General features: G+C 43.7%; 1 protein-coding gene across 2 annotated transcripts; it reads left to right on the forward strand.

Moving 5' to 3' along the window:
* The first annotated feature begins 7,550 nt into the window (after window positions 1-7,550).
* LOC142062805 (lysosomal dipeptide transporter MFSD1-like) lies at window positions 7,551-19,920 on the forward strand. 2 transcript variants are annotated; one of them, XM_075105841.1, is made up of 14 exons: window positions 7,599-7,649; window positions 7,917-8,017; window positions 9,876-9,962; window positions 10,050-10,174; window positions 10,270-10,325; window positions 11,099-11,242; window positions 11,728-11,886; window positions 13,405-13,520; window positions 14,289-14,389; window positions 16,339-16,450; window positions 17,064-17,201; window positions 17,776-17,915; window positions 18,081-18,192; window positions 18,485-19,920. In XM_075105841.1, exons 4-14 carry the CDS (start codon window positions 10,128-10,130, stop codon window positions 18,599-18,601), a joined length of 1,242 nt encoding a protein of 413 aa, XP_074961942.1. In that variant the 5' UTR covers window positions 7,599-7,649; window positions 7,917-8,017; window positions 9,876-9,962; window positions 10,050-10,127; the 3' UTR covers window positions 18,602-19,920. The 2 variants fall into 2 exon arrangements, with proteins under 2 accessions (XP_074961940.1, XP_074961942.1); XM_075105839.1 differs by lacking the exon at window positions 9,876-9,962 and having other exon boundaries at window positions 7,551-7,649.
* The last annotated feature ends 1,539 nt before the right edge of the window (window positions 19,921-21,459 follow it).

The raw sequence follows: 21,459 nt of genomic DNA on the forward strand, positions 1-21,459 counted from the left end.
ATGGGATAGATCACCATTAAATCATGAGGCAGCTGAATGTAACAGTCAGATTTTCAAACATTCTCCACACAGAGCAGGTCCAGTCAAGTGCAGTGGATGCAATGGGTATACACTTATCAGCAACAAACGTGAATGCAAAAAATCCCACTGAAAAATTTTAAACTTAAAAAGTTGACCAACACGCTGGGCCTTGATTCACACTGTCTTGTATGGGAAACTATATAGACAAAAAGTTGTGCTGTCATTCACACCAAAAATAGCATGCCAGCAAACTGGATTGCATGCTTGATTAAATGCTTGACTGTATTAAAAATATTATGGATAAAAATTTACAAGATCAGGTAAAAAGAGAGAGAAACAAGGCAGGTAAAGGGTGAGAGAAGGCTTATTTGCCAATTTATTTTGGTTCATTCCTCATTACATCAAACTTTTCATCTCATGTAATCTAGAGGGTATGTAAAAATCATTTATAAAGTGGTCTGGTATTTTGCCCACATACATAAGAAACTATAACAATGGGAGTGACACAAATTAAAACCCAATAAATTGCATAGCCTGATGAGTTCATGGTATTATCCACACTTCTTGACTTTAATCTCAAAAGGTCCAGCAGGCATTCCTGAGTTGAGGTGCTCTGAGCTTAATTACATTCTCCTTTCTACAAAAGACAGATTGTTCAAGTCCTATAACGTTGTTAAAGCTCCTCCTGAAAAATACAGGTTAAGGATTGCCTTAGGTTAAATTAGACATTAAAATATACATTTCTGTATTTATAAACCCATAAACCCATAAATAATTTAAAGTCTAAAGATGAGTCAAGAAACTGCATAAATGTTAGGTGCTACCACACGTGAGAGTTAAAATTACCACTTCAAAAGGAAAGGTGGCAAGGAAAAATATTTGCTTATTCTATTTTTCTTGGTGTTTTATTGCATCTAGCATAGGAACTTACAGATTATTCAAATTGTTATTTGCTTAGCACTAACAATATGCTAAAAACTAATTGTTCTATAGACACGACTGCAAGGTCCCTTTCCTAAATAATTTACTTTTCTAAGTAGATAATATAAAGGCAACACACAAGGAGTGACAACTGGATAGAAACACTGAGACTAAGCAAGTAAAATCGATTGTTTTTTAAATGACAATGAGATCTCCAGTTAGCCTTTTTTTTTCCCCTTTGGACAGTTGGAACTTTGCTGTGTGAAAGAATAAATGCTTTTAGGTTTTTATTTTGATGGCACATGACCAAGGAAAACGTTAAATTGTTTTTAGTGGCTAGAATTTCCCTTCAAATAGTATTCAGCTGAAATCCAAGGTGTAAACTGTTTCTGCAGAAAATGATGGCATCATAGTACCAATATGACAGTTGTGGCGAGGTAGGGTTTCTGTAAACCAGACTTTCTTTACAAGTGATTATTCTTGCTTAAAAATACCTGTACAGTAGAAACTACTTGTGCTTCTTTTCTATCAGAGAGCATCTGGAGAGATGACTGGCAAAATTTAGCTGCAGGAATGGGATCGTATAAAACCTTTTTAAAGAGGTTTACCTCTGTCTAGCATAAGAATGGTTTAGCTTGATTTGGCTTCAAATAATTTAATGATGTTCCACAAGCATTTTATAGGCAATGTTTACGGAATACCACTGAAAACTCTATCTAACAACAGTGTCTGATGCTCATACAGCTCATCTCCCACTACAGAAGCTCTTCCATATGTGTTAACGTCAGGAAAAAAATATTCCAGTAGTTTTACAAAACCTCATTCACCCAGTAATTTCTGAACTGTGGTAGTGACTTGTGCTTTGGCCAGAGAATGAATGTTACAGAGATATTCAGCCTTCAAATTTAAATAGTCTACCATACCTCTTGGAAATCCCTAGCGGTATTTCCAGCTTTAACTTTTTTATTTTTCATTTACAGCCATGGGACCTTAATATACCTTTTCCAGGACTCAGGGGCTCTCTCAAATCAGATGTTATTCCTTGGTAGGTACCTACAGACCACAGCCCCTCATATTTCTGTTTGTTCAATTCTCTCCTGAATGAAGAAAACTGTATGTAGTTTTCTACAATATTATCTGGGGTTTCTATTAATTAAATGGCCTTAAAATAATGGTAGATAAAACTACATATTGCATACCTTCACAGCCGTGGAATGTGTGTATAGACTAGCTGTGTGCATCTACTCACCCTGCTGAGCACTCCATCACTGTTTTGCAAATAATACTCTCATTTAGTCAAAATTTAATTAACTACCTTGATGTAATGCTTTGCTCTGGGTAAGCAATGGAGAAACAGGCACACCAGTTCATCCTCTCTAATCTTTTACATGTCTTCAGTGATATAAATGTCACTGGTATAAATATGCACAATAAACAAGCAAGAAAAAAGCATTTTCAATCAAGGAGCAGTAGGCAAGATTGTGCAGATATCAAACAAGACCTCAGGCAGTTGTTAGGGGCCATGTAATGAGATCCATTCCCTATCTGATCATAATGGCTAATCAAGGAGGCATTTTAAAGGTTCTGCCAGCACTGTAACCAGAGCCTTCATCTTCAGAGGACAGTGGAGAGAAGAGTAGGAAGCCAGGCCTTGTAGGAAAGCTCAGGAGAGTTTTGTTCAGTGTTTGTAAAACATTAGTAAAAGCAACTTCCATTCTGGGTGAAATCCCTGAGATGTGCAAAGCTGGGTTTCTGCATCCCTGAAGGCAACTCTCCTTCTTTTTTGTATTCTGTTTTATTTGCAGTCTTCAAAGAATGTAAGAAAACACTATGATTTTGTCTTCCAAATGCTTCAAGTAATTATATTTTTGACAAAATTTTGATTAAAACACAGATTTATAAAACCTGACAAAATTTTCTTCCCATCTGCTGGTTTGCTAAATTTTAAAGTGCTTTACTTGTTGCAGCAGTGATATGGTTTAGCAACAGAAAAGTTACTTTCTCCTCTACCTCTCCTCAGTGCACCTCAGAAGCATTTTCCAGACACAGTTTTAAAAGCGGCATCTTTGCCTAAAGCAAATGTTTTTTTGACGTGGTTCTCCAAAGTTAGCATATACCCAGTTATTATGTATCTTTTGATCTGTCACAAAGGACTGCTAAACTTGTGCACTAAATAACTCATCCCCAGTATTCACAGCTGAAGTTCACCTGAGAGCTCTGCAATACATCAGGAAACAATACACAAATGGTAGTGTTTCCTTAGGATGGTATTGTGCTAATTACCAAACCCCTTGATTGCAGTGGTCATCTGCCCTAAGGATCTGTAGGATCAGAGTTTCATCTTCCATCTCCCTATTTTATTAATTCTCATAGAATCATAGAATCATTTAGGCTGGAAAAGACCTTTAAGATCATCAACTCCAACTGTATTCTCATAGCTTTATTATTGATATCCAAGTGTGCTTTTCAGGGGAGGTAATAATTACATTCACGGTGAATATTAACACCAAAAATGCATGCAAAGTGTAAGTTCCGGGTTGTTTGTTGTTTGTTTGGTTTTTTTACTAACTTGCCTGTGGAGTTTAATATGTTTTTCTTGCATATTAAATCAATGAGTAGAACTTGAACTAAGGGCAAAAAAGATTTCCTGAATGAGGTCAGGGTGTCCTGGCCTGCTGATCTCAGACCTTTTACTCCCTGCCCTATAAAGTGTAGAGAGGAAAAAAAACACCAAGCCCCAAGCAAGCTATGTTATGTGAAAACCACGACAACTGCAAGGAAGGACATCTCATGGTAAATTAAGAGGGAATAGAAGCACAGAAAAATGTGCAGAAGCTCATGATGTTTCCAGAAACACTGGCTGCTGTTAAATGTTTTATAGTAGCCCTCTCCGTGTCAGTGAGAGACAGAGAGAAACAGGAAGGGGGTAGGATGGGTGATTTCAGACATCAGTTTTGACACATATATTCTGTACCAGCATGCTGCTTTCTTCCCGTGTCCCAGACGTTAACCCCGCCCCACTTTGACTCCTGTGCTTTCAGCTGACAAACGCAGGTGCAGAGACAGGCCTGGCTAGGGACAATCTTTTCAAGCAGAAGGGAGCAGCTGCACACGCCTTAGTGCCTAGAAGATTTACATCAGCTCCCCCATTTCTTTCCATTTGCTTTTTTTAAAGCAGGAGAGAGATTCTTGTGGAGCCTCTAGAAACCTAGCTACATTTAAGAGAGACCTTTGGTACAAATTGAAGGTGACAGATGCTGAGCTATGGCAGTAAGGGATGCAGTACAAGTACCAAAAGAGTCAGGTTGCCTCTATTAGTGGTTCAGCAAAGAGGGAAAATTCCGCCTCTGTGACAAGGGCAAAGAATATAATTAACTAACAGGACTCCTTGGCTTAGTGCTATATTAAGTCTATGGTGGGTTTTAAGGTCTGTCCTGAACCCGTGGGAGGGATGGCTTCTAAGCTAGCTGGAATGTACATCAGCAAATGGAGCAGTAATGCTAGGGGAGTTTATATTATTAATTATATTGAAGAGCTCTCTCACGACAGCAGGACATTACAGAAAAAAAAGAAGAGCTTATCCCTCAGACACCACAGTAAGCAAACACGCATAAGCATGGGTCTCCCTGCTGTTGCAAATGCTCCTTCTCCCCACTGCTCACCCTGTGCACTGGGGATTTTCCTCCCAGCCACTCAGCCTTGGTGGTGAGCATCACATCATCTGGTGATGGAGTCTCTGACAGCATCAGCAGCAAAAAGATGTCTCAGAGCTTGGCAGCAGAACAACCTCTGGGGACCCAGTAAGCCTGAGAGAAGATGCTGGCTGGTCAGCAAGAAAAATATGCAGTTATGAGAAGGGTATGGCAAAATATGTTAAATGACTACATATTAATGCTCCTGGTTCCTCTGTTTTCAGAAGGAACACACAATTTATTGAACAATGAGGTATAACACCTGACAAATTAAATCACTTGCCTGCCTGAAAATGTACTTACTACAGCTATACTTTTACCCGACTGTTTATGACTGAAGAGATAACAAAAAATACAGTATCTTTTCTTTTCAAAAAGATTTAACACAACTTGTCACAAAACCAATGTAATTGTTTTTTCTCATGTACGGCAAGCACTTGGAAACAGAAGGCAAATAACGACACATTCTTTAATAAGTTAACTGTTAAATTCAAAGGGCTGTCCACAATACTTGAGGAGTCCCCGACACTGAGATCTTGGTGATGAAAAATCCAGATAAACAAGAGGAAACATACACCAGAAGAAGAGACTGTCTGTTTTAAGATAGAAAATTAAAGCTATAAAATCAGAAAAACTGGCACAAGAACTTCAAGGACAGAAGGACTTGATACTACTTTCAGTAAGCTTTCTGTAAAACTGAATTACAATTATCTGTGTAGGTTTTTATGAGAGGACTAAAACCAGGGCTTCTGAGAGCTTCAGGAAATAAAAGCACTGCAGTTTTGGGATAAATTTACAGTCAAGGCAAAATGTTATGATGATCCATTTACAGATGTACAGGTAATGGTTCAAATAAAAACCAGAATGACTGAACACCTACAAACTAAAGTTAAGCTGAATCAAACTGAAGTTAGGCTGAATGGAATTTGACAGAATATAAGAGACCTAATAGACAGGAGACAATATTAAAATCATAGATATACTTACAAGGTAGAACCTAAGGCCAACATCAAGTCAACCAGCTACCCACAACTATGCTCCAGACCTTACAGTGGATCCTCCACGTTAAAGGTTTTCTTCAAGGATGTTCTCCATAGGTTGTATGCATAATCTCCATCTTACTTGTCAGCTAATTGATTGTTCTTATGAAACATTAATTCTTTTCCTTGAAGCAGTAACGGAAAAAGAGCTCTTTTCCTTCTCTTGGCTGTCTGAATTGGTCAGGTTCTTGCTCCATAAGTGTTGTGAGTAGAGGAGGTTTCTGCCACACCACTACTGCTTCAGTTTTAAATTTTTTGGATCTTCCTACTGTTTGTGATGTAAGCCCACACCTCTTGTACTACATAAAGCCTTCTTACTGGACAGAAGATGGAAATAACAACAGCCTTCAGGTTTGGTGTTCCCAAATGATTTGTGGATCATAGATTTTTAATCACTCATGTCTATTAGTTCTGATTGTCTTCTAGGAAGCTCTGAGCAACAGCAGGGACACCAGAGCTGCTGATGCGCAGGTTCAGCAGAAAAATATTTCACCTGGCCGTGCTCATAAAGTTATCTTTAATTGACAAGGCACCTGAAGTATTTTCATGCCTGTCTCTTTCCTCCGTAAAGACAGCCTAAAGGTTCTTCTAGATGTGAAGTAACCTGAGTCTGGACAAACATTCATGCCACCATTGCAAATCCCTCAACAAGTATTTGACCTCACCATTGCTAGCCCTATATACTAATTCCTACTGAGGACTAACGAATCAAACACACTTCCAAGCTCTACTCCAGATCATTTATGAGCTGGAGCTAAAAGGGGGGGAAAAAGAGTAAAATTCAAAAGGTGAATTAATTCTAACACATCAAATTCACATAGCATGTTAGCCAAAGATTGAAAGGAGAGAAGGGAAAATATTTCATATATGTGGAAAATGTATATTGTCTAGTTCCATATATACACAAACATATATACACAGAAAATATTTCTCATATATATATATGGAAAATAAAACATTTTTGAGGGAGGAAATTGGAAGCGTGTTTCCAAACTCACTATACAAAGGAATCCAATATCTTCATTGTATTATTTACATCACAAGATGCTGATACGTATTTTTCCTTTCCATCCCTTTGGCACAATAATGAATTTTGCCCAGCATATTGGTGTTTTTCATAAGTAATGTGAATGCAACACAGGTTCTTGAAGTGTGACACAAATACCACTAGTGGTACAAACATGTCTTAGAAGTGCTACAAAGCGTTGTGCAGAGCAGGAACCTGCTGCTGCTCTCAGCAGTATTGGTACACACATGCCTGACAAGAAATCTGAGAATCTGTGGGCTATAGAACCCTGCACATAGGTATTACTTCCAAGTCTGGAATCTTAGATTCATTCTTTGATTTTAGAAAGCAGTGCTGTCGCAGTGTATTGATAGCTGAAAAGGCTCTCCCAGATGTCATTTTAATACTTGCCAGCAGGCGTCCCTCAGAAGCGATAAATAAGAAATGAAATGAGGGGCTGCACTGGTAGAAGGAACTGGACTTGGGAGTATTTCATAGCTTTTGTAAGGAAGTACCTAGAATCAAAACCCCGATAGTTTCCTGAAAACCTGCAAATCATTAGGAAAGCTCTGACCCTAGTTTTCAAATCGATCACACACACAATTGTTTTATACGAATACACATTTTTGTATATATACATACACACATAAATGTTATTGTTATCCAGACATGTTTGTTTTTCCTAAATGCTTCTACAGAACATTTTTATTCGGCCAAAAGAGTGCCCCCAGCCCCGGCCCGGGCCCGAGGGGGCGGTCCCGGCCCCGCCGCCTCCCAGCGGCCTCGCCCCAGGAGGCAGCAGCGACCGGGGCCGTGTGCCCGCATCGCCGGGGCCGGGCCCGGGCCCGAGGCGGGGCCGGGCCGGGCCGGGCCGGGCCGGGGCCGCGTGCCCGCAGCGCAGCCGGCGGGGCCGGGCCTGAGGCGGAGGCGGGGCCGCGGGCTGAGCCATGGCGGCGGCGGCGGAGCGGGGTGAGCGGCGGCGGGGCGGGGGGAGGCGCGGCCCGCTGGCGGCGGCGGGCGAGAGCCCAGACCCGGCCCCGGCCCCGGCCCCGGCCCCGGCCCCGGCCCCGGCCCCGGCCCCGGCCCCGGCCCCGGCCCCGGCCCCCGTCGCCTGCGGGGGCCGAACCCCGGGGCCCGGCGGGGCCCGCCTGACTGAGCCGCAGCTGGGGGCTCGGCGGGGCCTGCGGCAGGGCCTGGCCGGGCCGTGAGGTGAGGTGGGTCCTCTCTGCCCCGCAGCCTCCTATAGGTTCGCGGTGCTGTTCTTCAGCTGCCTTCTCACCTTCGGCTCCTACTTCTGCTTCGACATCCCCAGCGTCCTGCAGGAGCAGTTCCAGGGGGTAAGTGCCCGGTGTTCGCCTGGGCCACGGCCCAGCAGTGCGGTGGGCACAAAAAGGCAGGATCGGCAAAACGGTGGCTTTGGCCGCCGGTAGAGTTTCAAAGCCTTTTCTTACGGTGTTAGTGTAGCAGTTGTGCTGCAAGGTCTTGTGTTCCAGGTGCTGGGGGTGACGGGATATTACTGGCATGCTTGCTGCAAAAAAGATGCACGAAGGCGGGACGAGCCATGAGGTGTTTGTGTTCTCGGTACTGCCTGGAGTACTGGAAGTCTGAAACCTGTCCTTGCTCGATGATGGTCAGCTCTCCATCCAAGTGACTGTTCGCTACACTGACACAGTTCAGAGTTAGAAGGCATTCACTCTGCTCTGCACATAGAAGACATGTAGAATTGACCATTGTTACCTACGCTGGGCTAGAAAGCTAGCAACATTGGAGATAGGGCACTAGAAAAGACTTCTGGGTCTTCCCGTCCAGACCTCCTGATACTGCAGGTGTCACGTCACGCGTTTGTTTGCTACCCGAAAGACAGCGTCATGCAGAGAGAGCGCAAGAGGAATCTGTTGTGTAAAACCAGCCGTATTCTCAAATGCTAGAAAATTTTGTTGTTCAGGGTTCAGACTGATATCCCAGTTGATTTCTGGGATTTCTGCAGGGATGCCAGAATTCCAAAGTTCTTACCTGAATTCCTGGATACCTGACAGAAGTTGTTACTTGACTTGTTTATCTGTCGTTATTGCGTTTGTTTCATGTCTTTTTGAGAGGTGATTTTACTCGTGTGCCATCTCCTGGTAGGTCTGTATGTGTAGGCTGAGAGTCACTGCCCTGGTCTTTGCTGCAATAGCAAGGGCAGAAGTATACACAGCTTGCAGGTAACTTTTTTATTTTTCTTTTTTTTTTTTAACGCAATTATCCAGAACATTCAAACAGTGCACTCAGGCTAAATTGGGTGTAGTATGTCCTTGCAAACAGGAGTAAAAAGAAAAAAAAAAGCTTAGTATTTATTCCTTGATCCTCCACAACTTCTGTAGGTCTGTGGGAGAAGAGTCATTTATTTATGGAATAAAGGAAAGGCTATGTCATATTCTGTTACCTGGGTAACTTTATAGGGTAGTGAAACCAAGCCATATTTTTCTCTGTTAGGTACTGCACACACAGTGGTTTTATCTGTTAACACTCTCATCATATTTTTACTCTGGCAAATTTAGCCTCTACCTGCCTTACACAAATGTTACAGTGGTAGTTGGAGCATCTAAGGCCAGTGCTTGCAGTGAAAACTCTTTGCTCTAGAGAACTGTTTCCCTGCAGCCTTGGACATTTCTCCTACAGCAGATCTGAGGATTTTGTAAACATGATGGCTATATGAAAATCATGTGGTTAAAATCACGCTTTCCTTTGTGCTTATTGAAGATGTTAAGCTTGTGCCTACTGTTGTGGAAGACCTAGCATCTGTTTCCTAATGCAGGAATTTTTAGTAGTTAGAAGACCTAGGGTTTTTTCCTGATCATATGATGTTGAGGAGATGTTGCTTTTCAGTAGCAAAAACAATGTTAGTAAATCATGTCAGAACTACTGGCTTCCTACTGATCAGCAAATGCTTTATAGCTGTGAATTAATACGGACTACTGCTACGTTTCATATTTACACACTGCTTAAGACTTTATAGTATGTAAGAGTCAGATCAAACTAAACTATAGCCAAGAAACTAAGGAATCAAAGAAACCTCATGGTGCAGCCTCCTGGCTTTTCTTTTGGATTGAAATGTGTATAAAAGTGCTGAACCCCTGCCACTACTGCCACGGAAAGGGAAAGGGAAAGGGAAGACGTGCCATGCCAATAACCAGTCATTTCTCATTTGGCAAGGGCTGGTTTCCTGGGAGAAGACACAAGTCCTCTAACTCCTGGTTGTGGAAGTGGGAACCGAGTAGGAGAGAGAGAGAAATCTAGTAGGCAAGAACTTAACTTCATTTTTAAAGGAATGCGTGGGTTTTCATCTGTGTCTGCTGCCTAACACAGGCTGTGTGACTTGTTACGCAGGACTTGACTTGCCCCAATGGAACCCATCATAATGGCACTGGGCATAACAGCACCCTGGCCTGTGTTGAAGGATTGGGAATGACACCTGCACAATACAATCTGCTGTATGCCATCTATGCTTGGACGTAAGTCACTTTTCTCTTGCTTGGAGGGGCGGGGTGGTGTGCTAGTTGCTTCCCAGCAGCAAGACACGAATGTTTCTGTTCTTGTTTTCTCCTAGAAATGCAGTAGTGGTTATTGTGGCCGGATTCCTGATTGATAAACTAGGAAATCGCTGTGAGTTCTGAGGATTGATTAATTTATTCTCGTACTGAAGTGGGATTTCAGGCTGCTCTTTTAGTGCAAAGGGATGATCAAAGATTCTGCTTCAGTAAGATCACTGAGGGATGGGAGAGGAGGAACAGCTCTGTGTGCGGAGCGTGTGATTGTTAGTTCAGCCGCTCCATGAAGGCAACTGAGACGTTTTTATCCTTTGACCAGTGACTTACCTGAATTTACACAGCAGTGCAGTAAACATGCTTTCCTCTGACATGTGTCTAACAGGGAATAGTGTAACCTGGTTTTGATGGGACAAACTGATAGTTTCCTGTTCCCTGCGCTGACATTTGCTCTGGTGTCTGCCATAATCTAAGACCCAGCAGTCCCAGCAAATGCAATTATGCTCTGTCTCTGTATCACAGAGGTGAACATCTTATGGATGAGGAGACAGAGGCACAGAGGAGGAGATTGCTTCCTCTAGGCCATAGCCTGTAGTGGAGCTCGGGACAGGAGCAGGGACTCTGTTATAGAGTTGAGAGTCCTCTCTCTGACTTATTCTGCCTCTCTAACCTTCCACCATTATATCATCATCGTTATTTTGAGGATTCCCAAGTCATTTTCTAAAGAGACCAGTCTTTATAAAATTAAAATGATGAGACTAAACTGATGGAAGGCCACAGGTTTACTGGCCTGTTTTAAGGTTGCGCTTTTGCTTTTTGACAAAGAATGCTTATGTCCTGATCTCAGCATGTCTGATGAGGTTTGTGCATTTTTTTTCCATTTCTCCCTAGTTGGTGTCTTTGTTTTCTCTCTTCTGACTGTGCTGGGATCATCCATCTTTGCTCTAGGCTCACATTTCAAGGGGTCGCCGTACCTCCTGCCAATGATGCTAACAGGAAGACTGCTCTTTGGCTCTGGGAATGGGTCACTTACTAGTAAGTAATTCACGTCCTTAATTATGCCTCACCAGAGGGTCATGATACATTTTTATTTTGCCTCCCAGACCCTTGTCTTACCAGTCAGCTTCACCTGATCTGCACCAGGAACCTACGTTGCTAACAGAAGAACACTGCTCCTTAAAGAGTTGTATGGATTTAATGTGTGCCAAAATGTTTAAAAGTCTTCCCCTCTGACAACTTGGTCCTTCTCCTGAGGGTGGGGACTGACGTGTGGTTGCTCTGCCTTTGGGGTTAACTTTTGCTTGCCTGATTTGAGGGATAAGTTCACCTCCCATGTCCCAGTATGATTTTGTACATTTTAAAATGGACTGCAAAGTTGACGCGCTCTACCTCCACTTGGAATGTGTAGCAGTCTCCCACCCAGCTCAAGCACTCGAGCTTGAGAGGCTGTGTTTATTGCTTCTGTGCAATGCTCTTGGCCGAGTCTGTCTGTTCAAGAGAGGATTTTTGTCTTCTCCAAGTTGTGCAGAATCGTATCACAGCCTTCTGGTTCAAGGGGAAGGAACTGGCACTGGCATTTGGACTGACTCTGTCTTTCTCCCGTCTTGGGAGTGTCCTCAACTTTTTCTTCACCCAGCAGTTTGAGGCAAAATTTGGAATGCAGTGGACGCTCTGGGGAGGTGAGTGTCTTTGGTGCTTTGGCCTTTTGTTTTCTAGACCTGAGGCTAGCCTGTTTTGTCCAGTTATGAAAAGTACCTGGAAAAGATAGTGAGGTTAGCTGGAGGAGGCACATTATTTTCCAATTTTTCCTGTTGCTTTCTGTACACAATGGAGCCTTGATGGCTGAAAACCCTCTCTAAAGCTGTAGTGTCAGCCTGACAGTTTTGTCTGCAGTTTTCTTCAGATATTTTAACATCTGCAGTCACAGGTAGTCAGTACTTAATGTAGGTTTATTCCCATGGAATGAAAACTTCCGAGTGAAACAAAAGAGGAATCTAATGTGTTTGTTCTTCTGTATTTTAGCCAGCAGAAGATGCTGGTTCTGTATAGTATCTGTATTGGTCTCAGCATAAGATGCCTTGCATGTGGACTGATCAAAACCGTAGGTGTAAATTACTCTGAGAAGCAGAATCTGAATTACATTTTTCTTAGTGTGAATCTGTTCTAGCACTCGTATCTCTAGAAGATTTGAGTTTCTGTACTCTCTCTGGTGCAGTGAGATGAGATCTGTCTAGTGGAAGGGACGATCTGTTTCACAGTGCAGTTAAGTAGCGGCCTTAAGGTACTCTGGTGTGCTGGAATGGTGATGTTAGGGAGACCTGCCTCAGGACATCCGTTGTGTACAAAGACTTAGTGATTATAGGAAAGCATATTTCCCAGACAACAAACCAATATGCACCATCACCCATGGAAAAAGGATGCGTAAGTGTGATAAATCTCTTGCAGAAGTTGAAACCCTTTGCTCTCCTCTGATTCCAGCATCTCAGATACTGTGATGGGATTGGTGTGTTGCACCCCTGACACTATTAGTTTTGTGCTCAGGCAGCATTTGCAAGCACAGCATAGTGACTTCGGTAGCTGTGAAAGGATAAATACTCCAAAATGTGTATGCATCACAGAGATTGTTTTGGCTCTTTGGAAAGCAAAACGGATGCAGGCCTCTTTCTGAGAGAAGGATATCTGCGGCAGATGCCCTTTGTCAGACTTGCTGCTGGCATACCCAGCACGATCTGAGTGTGCTAACAGGTCACATTGCGGCAGTAACTGCAGTAGGTCATGTAAATGAAGAGGCATAACTTGACTTCCAGTACTAGCCCATGTGTGATACCTCTCCTGCTTATGGGACCATGGAAGTTTCTTAATGTCTGGCTTGTTTTAGCCTTGGGTTTGTTATGCACAGCCCTGCTGCAGTACCAAAAGCATTCTGGCCATAGTCCAACGAAGTGGCTGCCTGAGAAGGGTGGGGCTTTAGCTTCACTGGCCTCAGGCAGTTCAGCAGTGCATTAGAAGCTCAAGGACTCTGACAGGGTGGTCAGAGGTGAATGGTCTTACAATCTGGCTGCAGTAGGGAAGGCTGTTAATGTTAAGAGAGGCAGGAGTAAGAGTCATAGAGAATTCTGCTTATTACATGCAGTTGGTTTTGTCATTCAGCTCTCTTCCTGGTGAGGAATTTCTAATATCTCTTGTTTCTTTTCCAGGTGCCCTGCTCTGCATGCTTGGTTTTGTTTCAGCCCTCACCGTCAGTGTACTAGATAAAGTGGGCATGAAGCAACTGGGCTTGGATGGGGTTATTCAGCAAGAATCCAAAAAAGTGGTATGTGGTGCACAGACAGCTTTTTCATCTCAATCTTGAGAGCCTGGGGTGCACGAGCACTGCTTTTGCAGTGCAGGGAAGCCTGCAGTAGTAAGAGCTGGTCCTGGCCAGAAGAGGGCATTAACACCACTTGGTTGAAACTTGCAGACCACCAAAGTCTAAATTTTCTGTTTAGAGCCTATGTATTTGCAGCCTTCCAGAGAGCTGCGTTAGCACTCTGAATGGCATTACTTTTCTGAGCCAGTTACTTCTTGACTGTAGGTGGCTCAGAGGAGGAATCAGTGCATAAAATAGATAGTAGCTTCTCTCTGGAACTGCTTTCTGGCTCACAGGATCCATGATAGAAAGTAGCTAATCTGGTCAGTACTGAACTATCTTTTGCCAGCCCTTATCTTCCATTCCTCCTTGCATTCTTCTGTCTAGGAGCAAACATTACAGGCAATTTTTATGGCACTTAAATCTATTAGCCTGTCTTCTCATTACAGTATTCTTATTGTTTTCTGTGTCTCAGTGTTGTGACTCCTGTTTATACTATATCTTTCTGCTGTGTTCCACTTAAGGCTTTGCCTGCTTATAACAGTCTCTTGCACCATACGCCAAATTTTGCTTAGAAGTATATGAGCTACCTTTCAATTCCCTTTTACCTGCTGTTACTTCGTAAATTTTTTGTGACCTCCCGTGGCTTGCAGAAAGTGAAGTTAGTGACTAATGTTAGTGTGAAGCTGAAGACAGTTTACTGGTGAGTGAGGGCACATCTTATCTTTGCAGCGGATTCAGGACATCCGGCGACTTCCCCTTCGCTACTGGCTCCTGGTCCTCACCATCATGTTCTTCTACAACGGAGTCTTCCCCTTTGTGGCAGATGCCAGGTATCGCTCTGTGGCTGTAGTCCCACTGACTGATACAAGCCTGTCAGAGCCTTGCAGGCCCTCGATTTTTAGTTGACTGGGAAATATGGGGGGTAACGTGCTTGTTCCTTCCACTCATGAAACACAGAGAAACATGCAACACCAAGTTAAAGAACATGAGCGTTCTTTGACCTTTCTTTCCCTTCAAAGGTGAGAGAGGCTTCTGAAGGAAAGCAAAAATAACTTAATATTGGATGAATCATTTCCCTTTTAAAGCTTTGAAGGCTGCTAAAGGAGTATCAGAAGGATGTGGGAGTGGGGGAAGAAATAGTTTCTTTAAAAAAAATAGCCCACCGGCATTTCACCTTTGTGATAGTCCAACAAAGTGGCTGCCTTTTGAGCTGGGTGGGGTGTTAGCCTCACAGGCCTGGGGCTGTTCTGTCCTGCAGTTCCTGCTGTTGTCTCCTGTGTTTGGAACAAAGCTAAGCTTGCAGCAGCCCAGGTTTGTAAGTGAGGAAGCCCTTGCATCCCAGTGCAAGGCTTGCAGACTTCCTTTCTTATTCCTTCATTTGCTTAAAACAAAGAAGGAACCTGCCTGACTAGATTGGGACTCCTGCACCTGTCTGTCTGGGACTTCTGCTCTGCCACAGACTTGTAATTTTGCTGCTTTTTTTCCTGTTTGTGGATGATGCGGCTTCTATCACATAATGAGTGTGATTTTTTTATATTAGCAGAGGCCTGCAGTGAAAAGAAGAAAATTATTTTGATAGTATTTTGTTAGTGATGTACAGCAAGCCACCGTGAAATCAGGAGTGTAAGAAATGTCACCAACAATGTCATAACAAATGTCCAAGTGACCTCTTATTAGTAAAATAAAGAGATCCAAGATTGCAAGGAACATCACGGCCTTGATTAGATGGGCTTTCTATCAGTTGCCCTCTCACTTTAACTGAAAACTGTCTGTTGATCACACAGAATCCTCACTTCTGCAATTCTGCCTCCCTGCAGAATGTTTTTTTTGCTCCTTGTGGAGCAAAAGTTCAGGCACCAAGGGTCATGTTTCACACATCTTTTCTGGCAAAAGTGCTGTGCTGCGGCCCCGTTGGAAAAGTAATGGTCCCAAGGCCACTGCTCTTTGGCAAATTCTGTTGCAGTAAGTCTTCTGGGAACAGTGTCTTGTTTCATACTTTGCTGACAGCAAAGGTGATAAAGGCTCATTATTACTAATGGTAAGTGGCCATGCAAGTAGCCAAAGCAGGTTTAACTAGCTACAAGATCTCTAAATAAAGTAGTTTTTCTAAGCTGTTACAACTGTATGACTGTAAGTTTTGTAAAGAATTTGAATAAATTTTAATACCGTTTCTGCATGTCCCTAATCAAGGTGAAAGGCTGATTTCTGACAATGAAAACAAAACTTGGTATGTTTTCTGCATTAATGAGAAGTCTCATTAAAAATGCCAAGGGGGAATTCCTAGTACTTCTAAAATGCAGGTGTTCAATTTAAATGCTCATCTTTGCTTTGATATTTTAGAATACATTTCCTGCCCCTGAGCATTCTCACCCTTGGATTGATAATGCTTTCTGCCTCTTCAAAATGAACGTTTAAAAAAAAAAAATAAATCCATCGGTATGTTTTGGACAGGTGCCAGCAAATTGCTGTTTGTGAGCTGTGCTGATGTAATTGAGCGTACACCCAACTTTAACCTGCAGTTTTACTCTGCACTTGCAGAAGCATCTTGAAAGTGGTCATGTAAGGTACCAGCATCAATGTGGTGTGCACCAGTTAAAAAGAAACAAAACAACAAAGGCATGGCACTACAAACCAGATGGAATCAAACTTGTTTACAAGTCCTCTCATTAAAACCCTTCCTGTCTGTATGTTTGTGCTCAGACTTACCTTCTGTCAAAATAACCAGATCAAGGATCCTAATTATGTAATTTCTCTCCCCCCACCCCAATTTTATTTTCAGTAAGTTTATCCAGGATAAATATTCTGGTTACAGTCAGCAGGAAGCCGCTTATATTGCTGGGGCCGTGTATGACAGCTCCCTTGTTCTCTCTGCAGCGGCTGGCATGTTAATTGTGAGTATCCAAAACCGAAAGTGCTTGCTGATAACTTTTTCCTAATTTTTTGAAATGTCTTCATTACACCCCCCTCAACCAGAATTTAGCTTGTTGTTGCTGAACAAGCAGTCGTTTAATTCCTTGCGAACTGTGAGATACGCATTAGTCTGAAGTAAATTACAAGAAGCAATGTTAACCTGTTTTTCCCTCTGTCCCTTAATTGTGCTATGGTAGGATCAAACCATGATGAATGGCTGTATGTTTTGAGAAGTCTGAGACTGGAACATAAAGAATCAGGATAAGCTTTGCAAGTAGATGGGAAAGGACAACGTGCATATAATCAGTCCCTGTTTCTTTCAGGGCATAATGGTGTGTTCTTCCTCCCCCTTTATTAAAACACCTGCCGTTTCACCTGAATACTGGGTACTGATTCCCTGACAACCGTTTCAGTCCTGGTTCAGGAGTATGCAAGAGGAACTAGTCATAGCTTGTCTGCTACAGTATCAACAACTAGGAAATGACATATTACTGCCACTCGTGCCAGCCCACTGTGTACAGCTGCTCATGTCACTGGGAGCCATGGGGAGGAAGGATCCCTTGTAAGAGCCCTTCTGCCTGTTTCCTCTACCAGGACTACGTTGGACTGAGAGGCGTCTTTGCTGTTGGCTGTGCTGCATTGACTCTGCCAGTCTTTGCTCTCCTGGCATTTACGTTTGTTCCTCCATTAGTCTCCACCATCTGGTTGGGGATTACGTACTCCTTTGCTGCTGTAAGTTCACGACCCCGTTGCTGTAGTGGAGTGTTTTGTGTGGCTGTGCTCCTACAGCCTGGATGGCATAGATCACTGCCTTCATGTCTGAGGAGCAGGTTTAGCAGCTGCAGTTTGAAGTCATTTGGTTCCCTGACCAGGAAGACTTTGGTTAGTACCAAATAACCCCAGGGAATCCACGTGAAGCAAAATGCAAAGCTGAGTAAGGGACCATTGGATACAATGTGAAGCATGGATCTGTTTGTGCTTTTCTTAGTGCTTTTTTACCTTGAACGTAACACCTGACTCTCCTTTGAGTCTTATGAGCTAAACCATCCGGTCTAACTCCCCTTCAGAAATCTGGAGTCAGGTTATTCCAGTTTCAAGTAACACGCATTGGCTGTGCTGTCTCAAGCAGCTTGGAGAGGGTGGGGAACAGCCTAGAACCAGCCAATAGGCCGGAGGGGTAAACACCAGATTTGTTTTGAAGGGAAAGTGTGAATGTTTATTTAGTTGGAATAATTTATTTTTAAACTAATGACCATCTAACACCTTTAAATAAGGCTCCGAGTTAACTCCTCGTTACTCCTACCAGGCTAGTATGTGGCCATCCATACCTCTCGTGGTCCCCCGGGCAACGTTAGGGACAGCTATGGGGCTTGCAACTTCTGTGCAGATGGTTGGAGTTGGCCTTTCGAATCTGATTGTTGGACACATTCTAGGAACAAAGTCCAGGTGAGAATGCTTTTCCTTTTCTTTCAAGCAGACATGAGCAGTGCGTTAGTGGAGCAGTATGAGCAGAATTGGTGTCTTTGCAACCTGATGCTGCAAGGAACTATAGAGGTGCCTTAAATTATCTGCAAGTGACGAGTTGTTCTAACCTGTTTTGGCCTTTTCTAGTGAATTAAAGATCCCCCTGTGGCGCTGGCAACAGATGATGATCTTTATGTTGGCAAACACTATTGCATGCATTGTTGCATCCATTAGCCTCAATGTTGTGGATAAGAAACAGGTAAGTGTGATAAAAGGTGAAGAATAACCTTGCACCACCGAGTTGCTTTTATTGAGGTGATAGCTGTTGGGTGTGTATATAAGTTAATGCCCCCGACATAAACATAGGACTGCAAAATAAGAGAACTATCTGCTAAAATTTTGATGGAGCGCATAGTAGTCTCACCTAGCATCAAGTTATTGGCAGCTGTTTTTGCAAGGTGAGGGGAAGAGCCAGGGCACAGCTGTAGCAATACACGTGTACAGGAAGAACAACACCCTTCTTGTCACTAATTGCTTCTTTGAATATCTAGAGTGGGACACTGAACAGAACGAGAACGGGAATGCCTGTGGAGCGGGAAGACACAGACCCTGCAGATGCAGCACCGCTCCTTGATGATGAAACAGGAAACGAAGGCTCTGTCAGCTGAACCTTTGCAGTGTGAGAACAAGGACAGCAGCCAGACACAGCACTGATCGCTTCTGTTTGAAAGTGGATTTTTAACCTGTGTATTTTAAATATCTTTAAAGGGAATCTCAAAGGGAATTGTCTACAGAAAGGGAATGTTTCCACTTACGCCTGGCACACAAGCAAAAAGTGTCGGCTGTGTGGGTTCTTAGGCATTCTCCAATGTACAGAAACCTGCGTGGGGCACTTTAAGAACTACACTACAGTAGGTGAAACTAACCGAGCAGAAGCTTATTCATAAGCCATTAGATAGTTGCTTTTCACTCTTGCATCAAAACTGCCCGCATAATGTGGGTGTGCCTGGTCCACTGCTGTTTCTCTGTCGCAGGAATCCCGTACACCAGCATTTGCTAATCTACGTACCTTGGCAGGCCTGCTGTTTCACTTACTGCTCCAGGTTAGCACACTTCTTCCACGAATTAATATCCGTGCAGGTGATACCATCATTACTCTTTAAGCAGGAGACTGAATTAATTGAATTGATTACGTTTTGCACAAAAGCCTAGCTTAATTGCTTACTACCTTACTAGAAATGCTTCCCTAAGCTGTGCCTATTCATTTGCTTTCAAAAGCATAAAAGGTTTTGATCAGAAATTCTGCCCTTTAAACCAGGGTGCTCTTACTCATGAATGCTGGAGGCTTATTTTGCTCAGCCAACTGCCCTTCTCACTGCAAAAATGCTCACAAACACACCATGTTTACAAAAGCACAGATGATGCTTTAAGAATGAAGTAAACTTTAGCATAGCCGAGTACAAGTAATGCTGAAGTGAATGACTTATGTAAATAATTAAAAATTCTTAAGAGCAGCTCTCTTCAAGCTGCATCTAATATGAGCACTAGTGGACTGAAAGCAATGTAGGCACTAACAGTAAAGTCACGTTTTAAGTAGTTGTCACAGAAGACAAATCCACCCATCAGAGCAAAGGTTTCTTAAACTGCTTTACTGAAGAGAATGTCTTCAGAGAGCACATCTTCTAAGCTTTAAGTTACACTATGACTTCATGTCATGCCACAGGCAATGAAAGATTTCCCTGTTGGAGTCTGGTGCAGCAGAAATTTGAGGGTGGCGTGAGAAGCCACAGAACTGCAAAATCACAGACACTTTAGTTTGGTGGTGACCTGAGATCATCTAGTCCAACACCCTCTGCTCAAGCAGGGTCAGCCAGAGCAGGTTGTCCAGGACTGTGTCCAGTCAGAGTTTGAAGCTCTCCAGTCTCTCTGGGCAGCCTGTGCGGGTGTTTGACCACCCTCCCAGTAAACAAGTGTTTCCTTGTGTTCAGATGGAATTCTGTGTGGTTTAATTTGTGCCCTTTGCCCCTTGAACAGAGGAGAGTCTGGCTCCCTCATCCTCTTAAACACACTGGTGAGATCTCCCTGAGCCATCTCTTCTCCAGGCTGAGCAGCCCCAGCTCTCTCAGCCTCTCCTCCTACAAAAAGTGCTCCAGTCCATTTAGCTCCTTTGCAGCCCATCATTGCACTCCCTAAGTCACATCTCTCTTGCACTAGGGAGCCCAAAACTGGGCTCAGTACTCTGTGTGAGGACTGACCAGTGTTTTCACTCTGCTGGTAAGTCAGACTCCTATTAGACCGTGGCTTTAAGTACATACCTCAACCTCCAGTCATGGTACTACTCTTCAGTGCCAAAATCCTGCAGTTACATTTTGTTTTTCATGGCCCTGCAGTGAGACCTGGACAGACTGGAGAGCTGGGCAATCACCAACCAGATGAAGTTTAACAAGGGCAAGTGCAGGATTTTTCACCTGGGGCACGGCCACCCTGGGTGTACATACAGACCGGGGAACGAGAGGCTGGAGAGCAGCTCTGCAGTGGGGGATCTGGGGGTTCTGGTCCATGGCAAGCTGAACGTGAGCCAACAGTGTGCCCTGGCAGCCAAGAGGGCCAGCCGTGTCCTGGGGTGCATCAAGCACTGCATTGCAGCCAGTTGAGGGAGGTGGTTGTCCCGCTCTGCTCTGCACTGGTGCGGCCTCACCTCGAATGCTGTGTGCAGTTTTGGGCGCCACAGTACATTAAGGGTACAAAGCTGCTAGAGTGTCCAGAGAAGGGCCATGATGTTGGTGAAGGGTTTAGAGGAGAAACCGTACAAGGAGTGGCTGAAATCACTTGGTTTGTTCAGCCTGGAGAAGAGGAGCCTGAGGGCAGACCTCATGGTGCTCTGCAGCTTCCTCTCAAGGGGAGGAGGAGGGGCAGGCGCTGATCTCTTCTCTCTGGTGACCAACGATAGGACCCAAGGGAATGGCAGGAAGATGCGCCAGGGGAGGTTTAGCCTGGGTATTAGGAAAAGGCTCTTCACCCAGAGGGTGCTGGAGCGCTGGAACAGGCTCCCCAGGGCACCAAGCACTTGGCCAACACCCTCAGAGACATGGTGTGAATTTGGGGCTGTCCTGCACAGGGACAGGAGTTGGACTCGATGATCCTTGTGGGTCCCTTCCAACTCAGGACATCCTAGGATTCATACTGGAAAAATCCCACGGTGAATTTCCAAATGCAATTATGAAAATCCACATACAGCAGTACTATACACTCAAGCTTGTGTACAGGAGAAAGTACCTGTTCAACAGGACTGATTTTTTGTGTCAACACTACCAGCACCTGGCTTAGAAGCAGTAACTTCAGCCTGGCTGGCAGGAAGTCATCAGCTTTCTCAGTTTATGTACCCTACAATGCTGCAGCTAAGCAAGGGGGTTGGTCCTGTAAGGAGTGCTGGGGCACCCACTGAGGGGCCCGTACCTGGTTCTTCATGGAAGGAGCTCAAAAGCCAGCCCTTCCTGTTTGCCATCTCATAGTCTACTTCCAAATT

This window comes from Phalacrocorax aristotelis, chromosome 10 (genome assembly GCF_949628215.1).
Source record: "Phalacrocorax aristotelis chromosome 10, bGulAri2.1, whole genome shotgun sequence".
NCBI lineage: Eukaryota > Metazoa > Chordata > Aves > Suliformes > Phalacrocoracidae > Phalacrocorax > Phalacrocorax aristotelis.

Bases quoted from the DNA above. Each gene is read 5' to 3' on its own strand.
- LOC142062805 (XM_075105839.1), top strand. From the start codon at position 7,628: ATGGCGGCGGCGGCGGAGCGGG. The intron at 7,650-7,916 runs GTGAGCGGCGGC...TCTGCCCCGCAG, and splicing joins GGCGGCGGCGGCGGAGCGGG to CCTCCTATAGGTTCGCGGTG. The intron at 16,451-17,063 runs GTGAGTATCCAA...TTCCTCTACCAG, and splicing joins CAGCGGCTGGCATGTTAATT to GACTACGTTGGACTGAGAGG.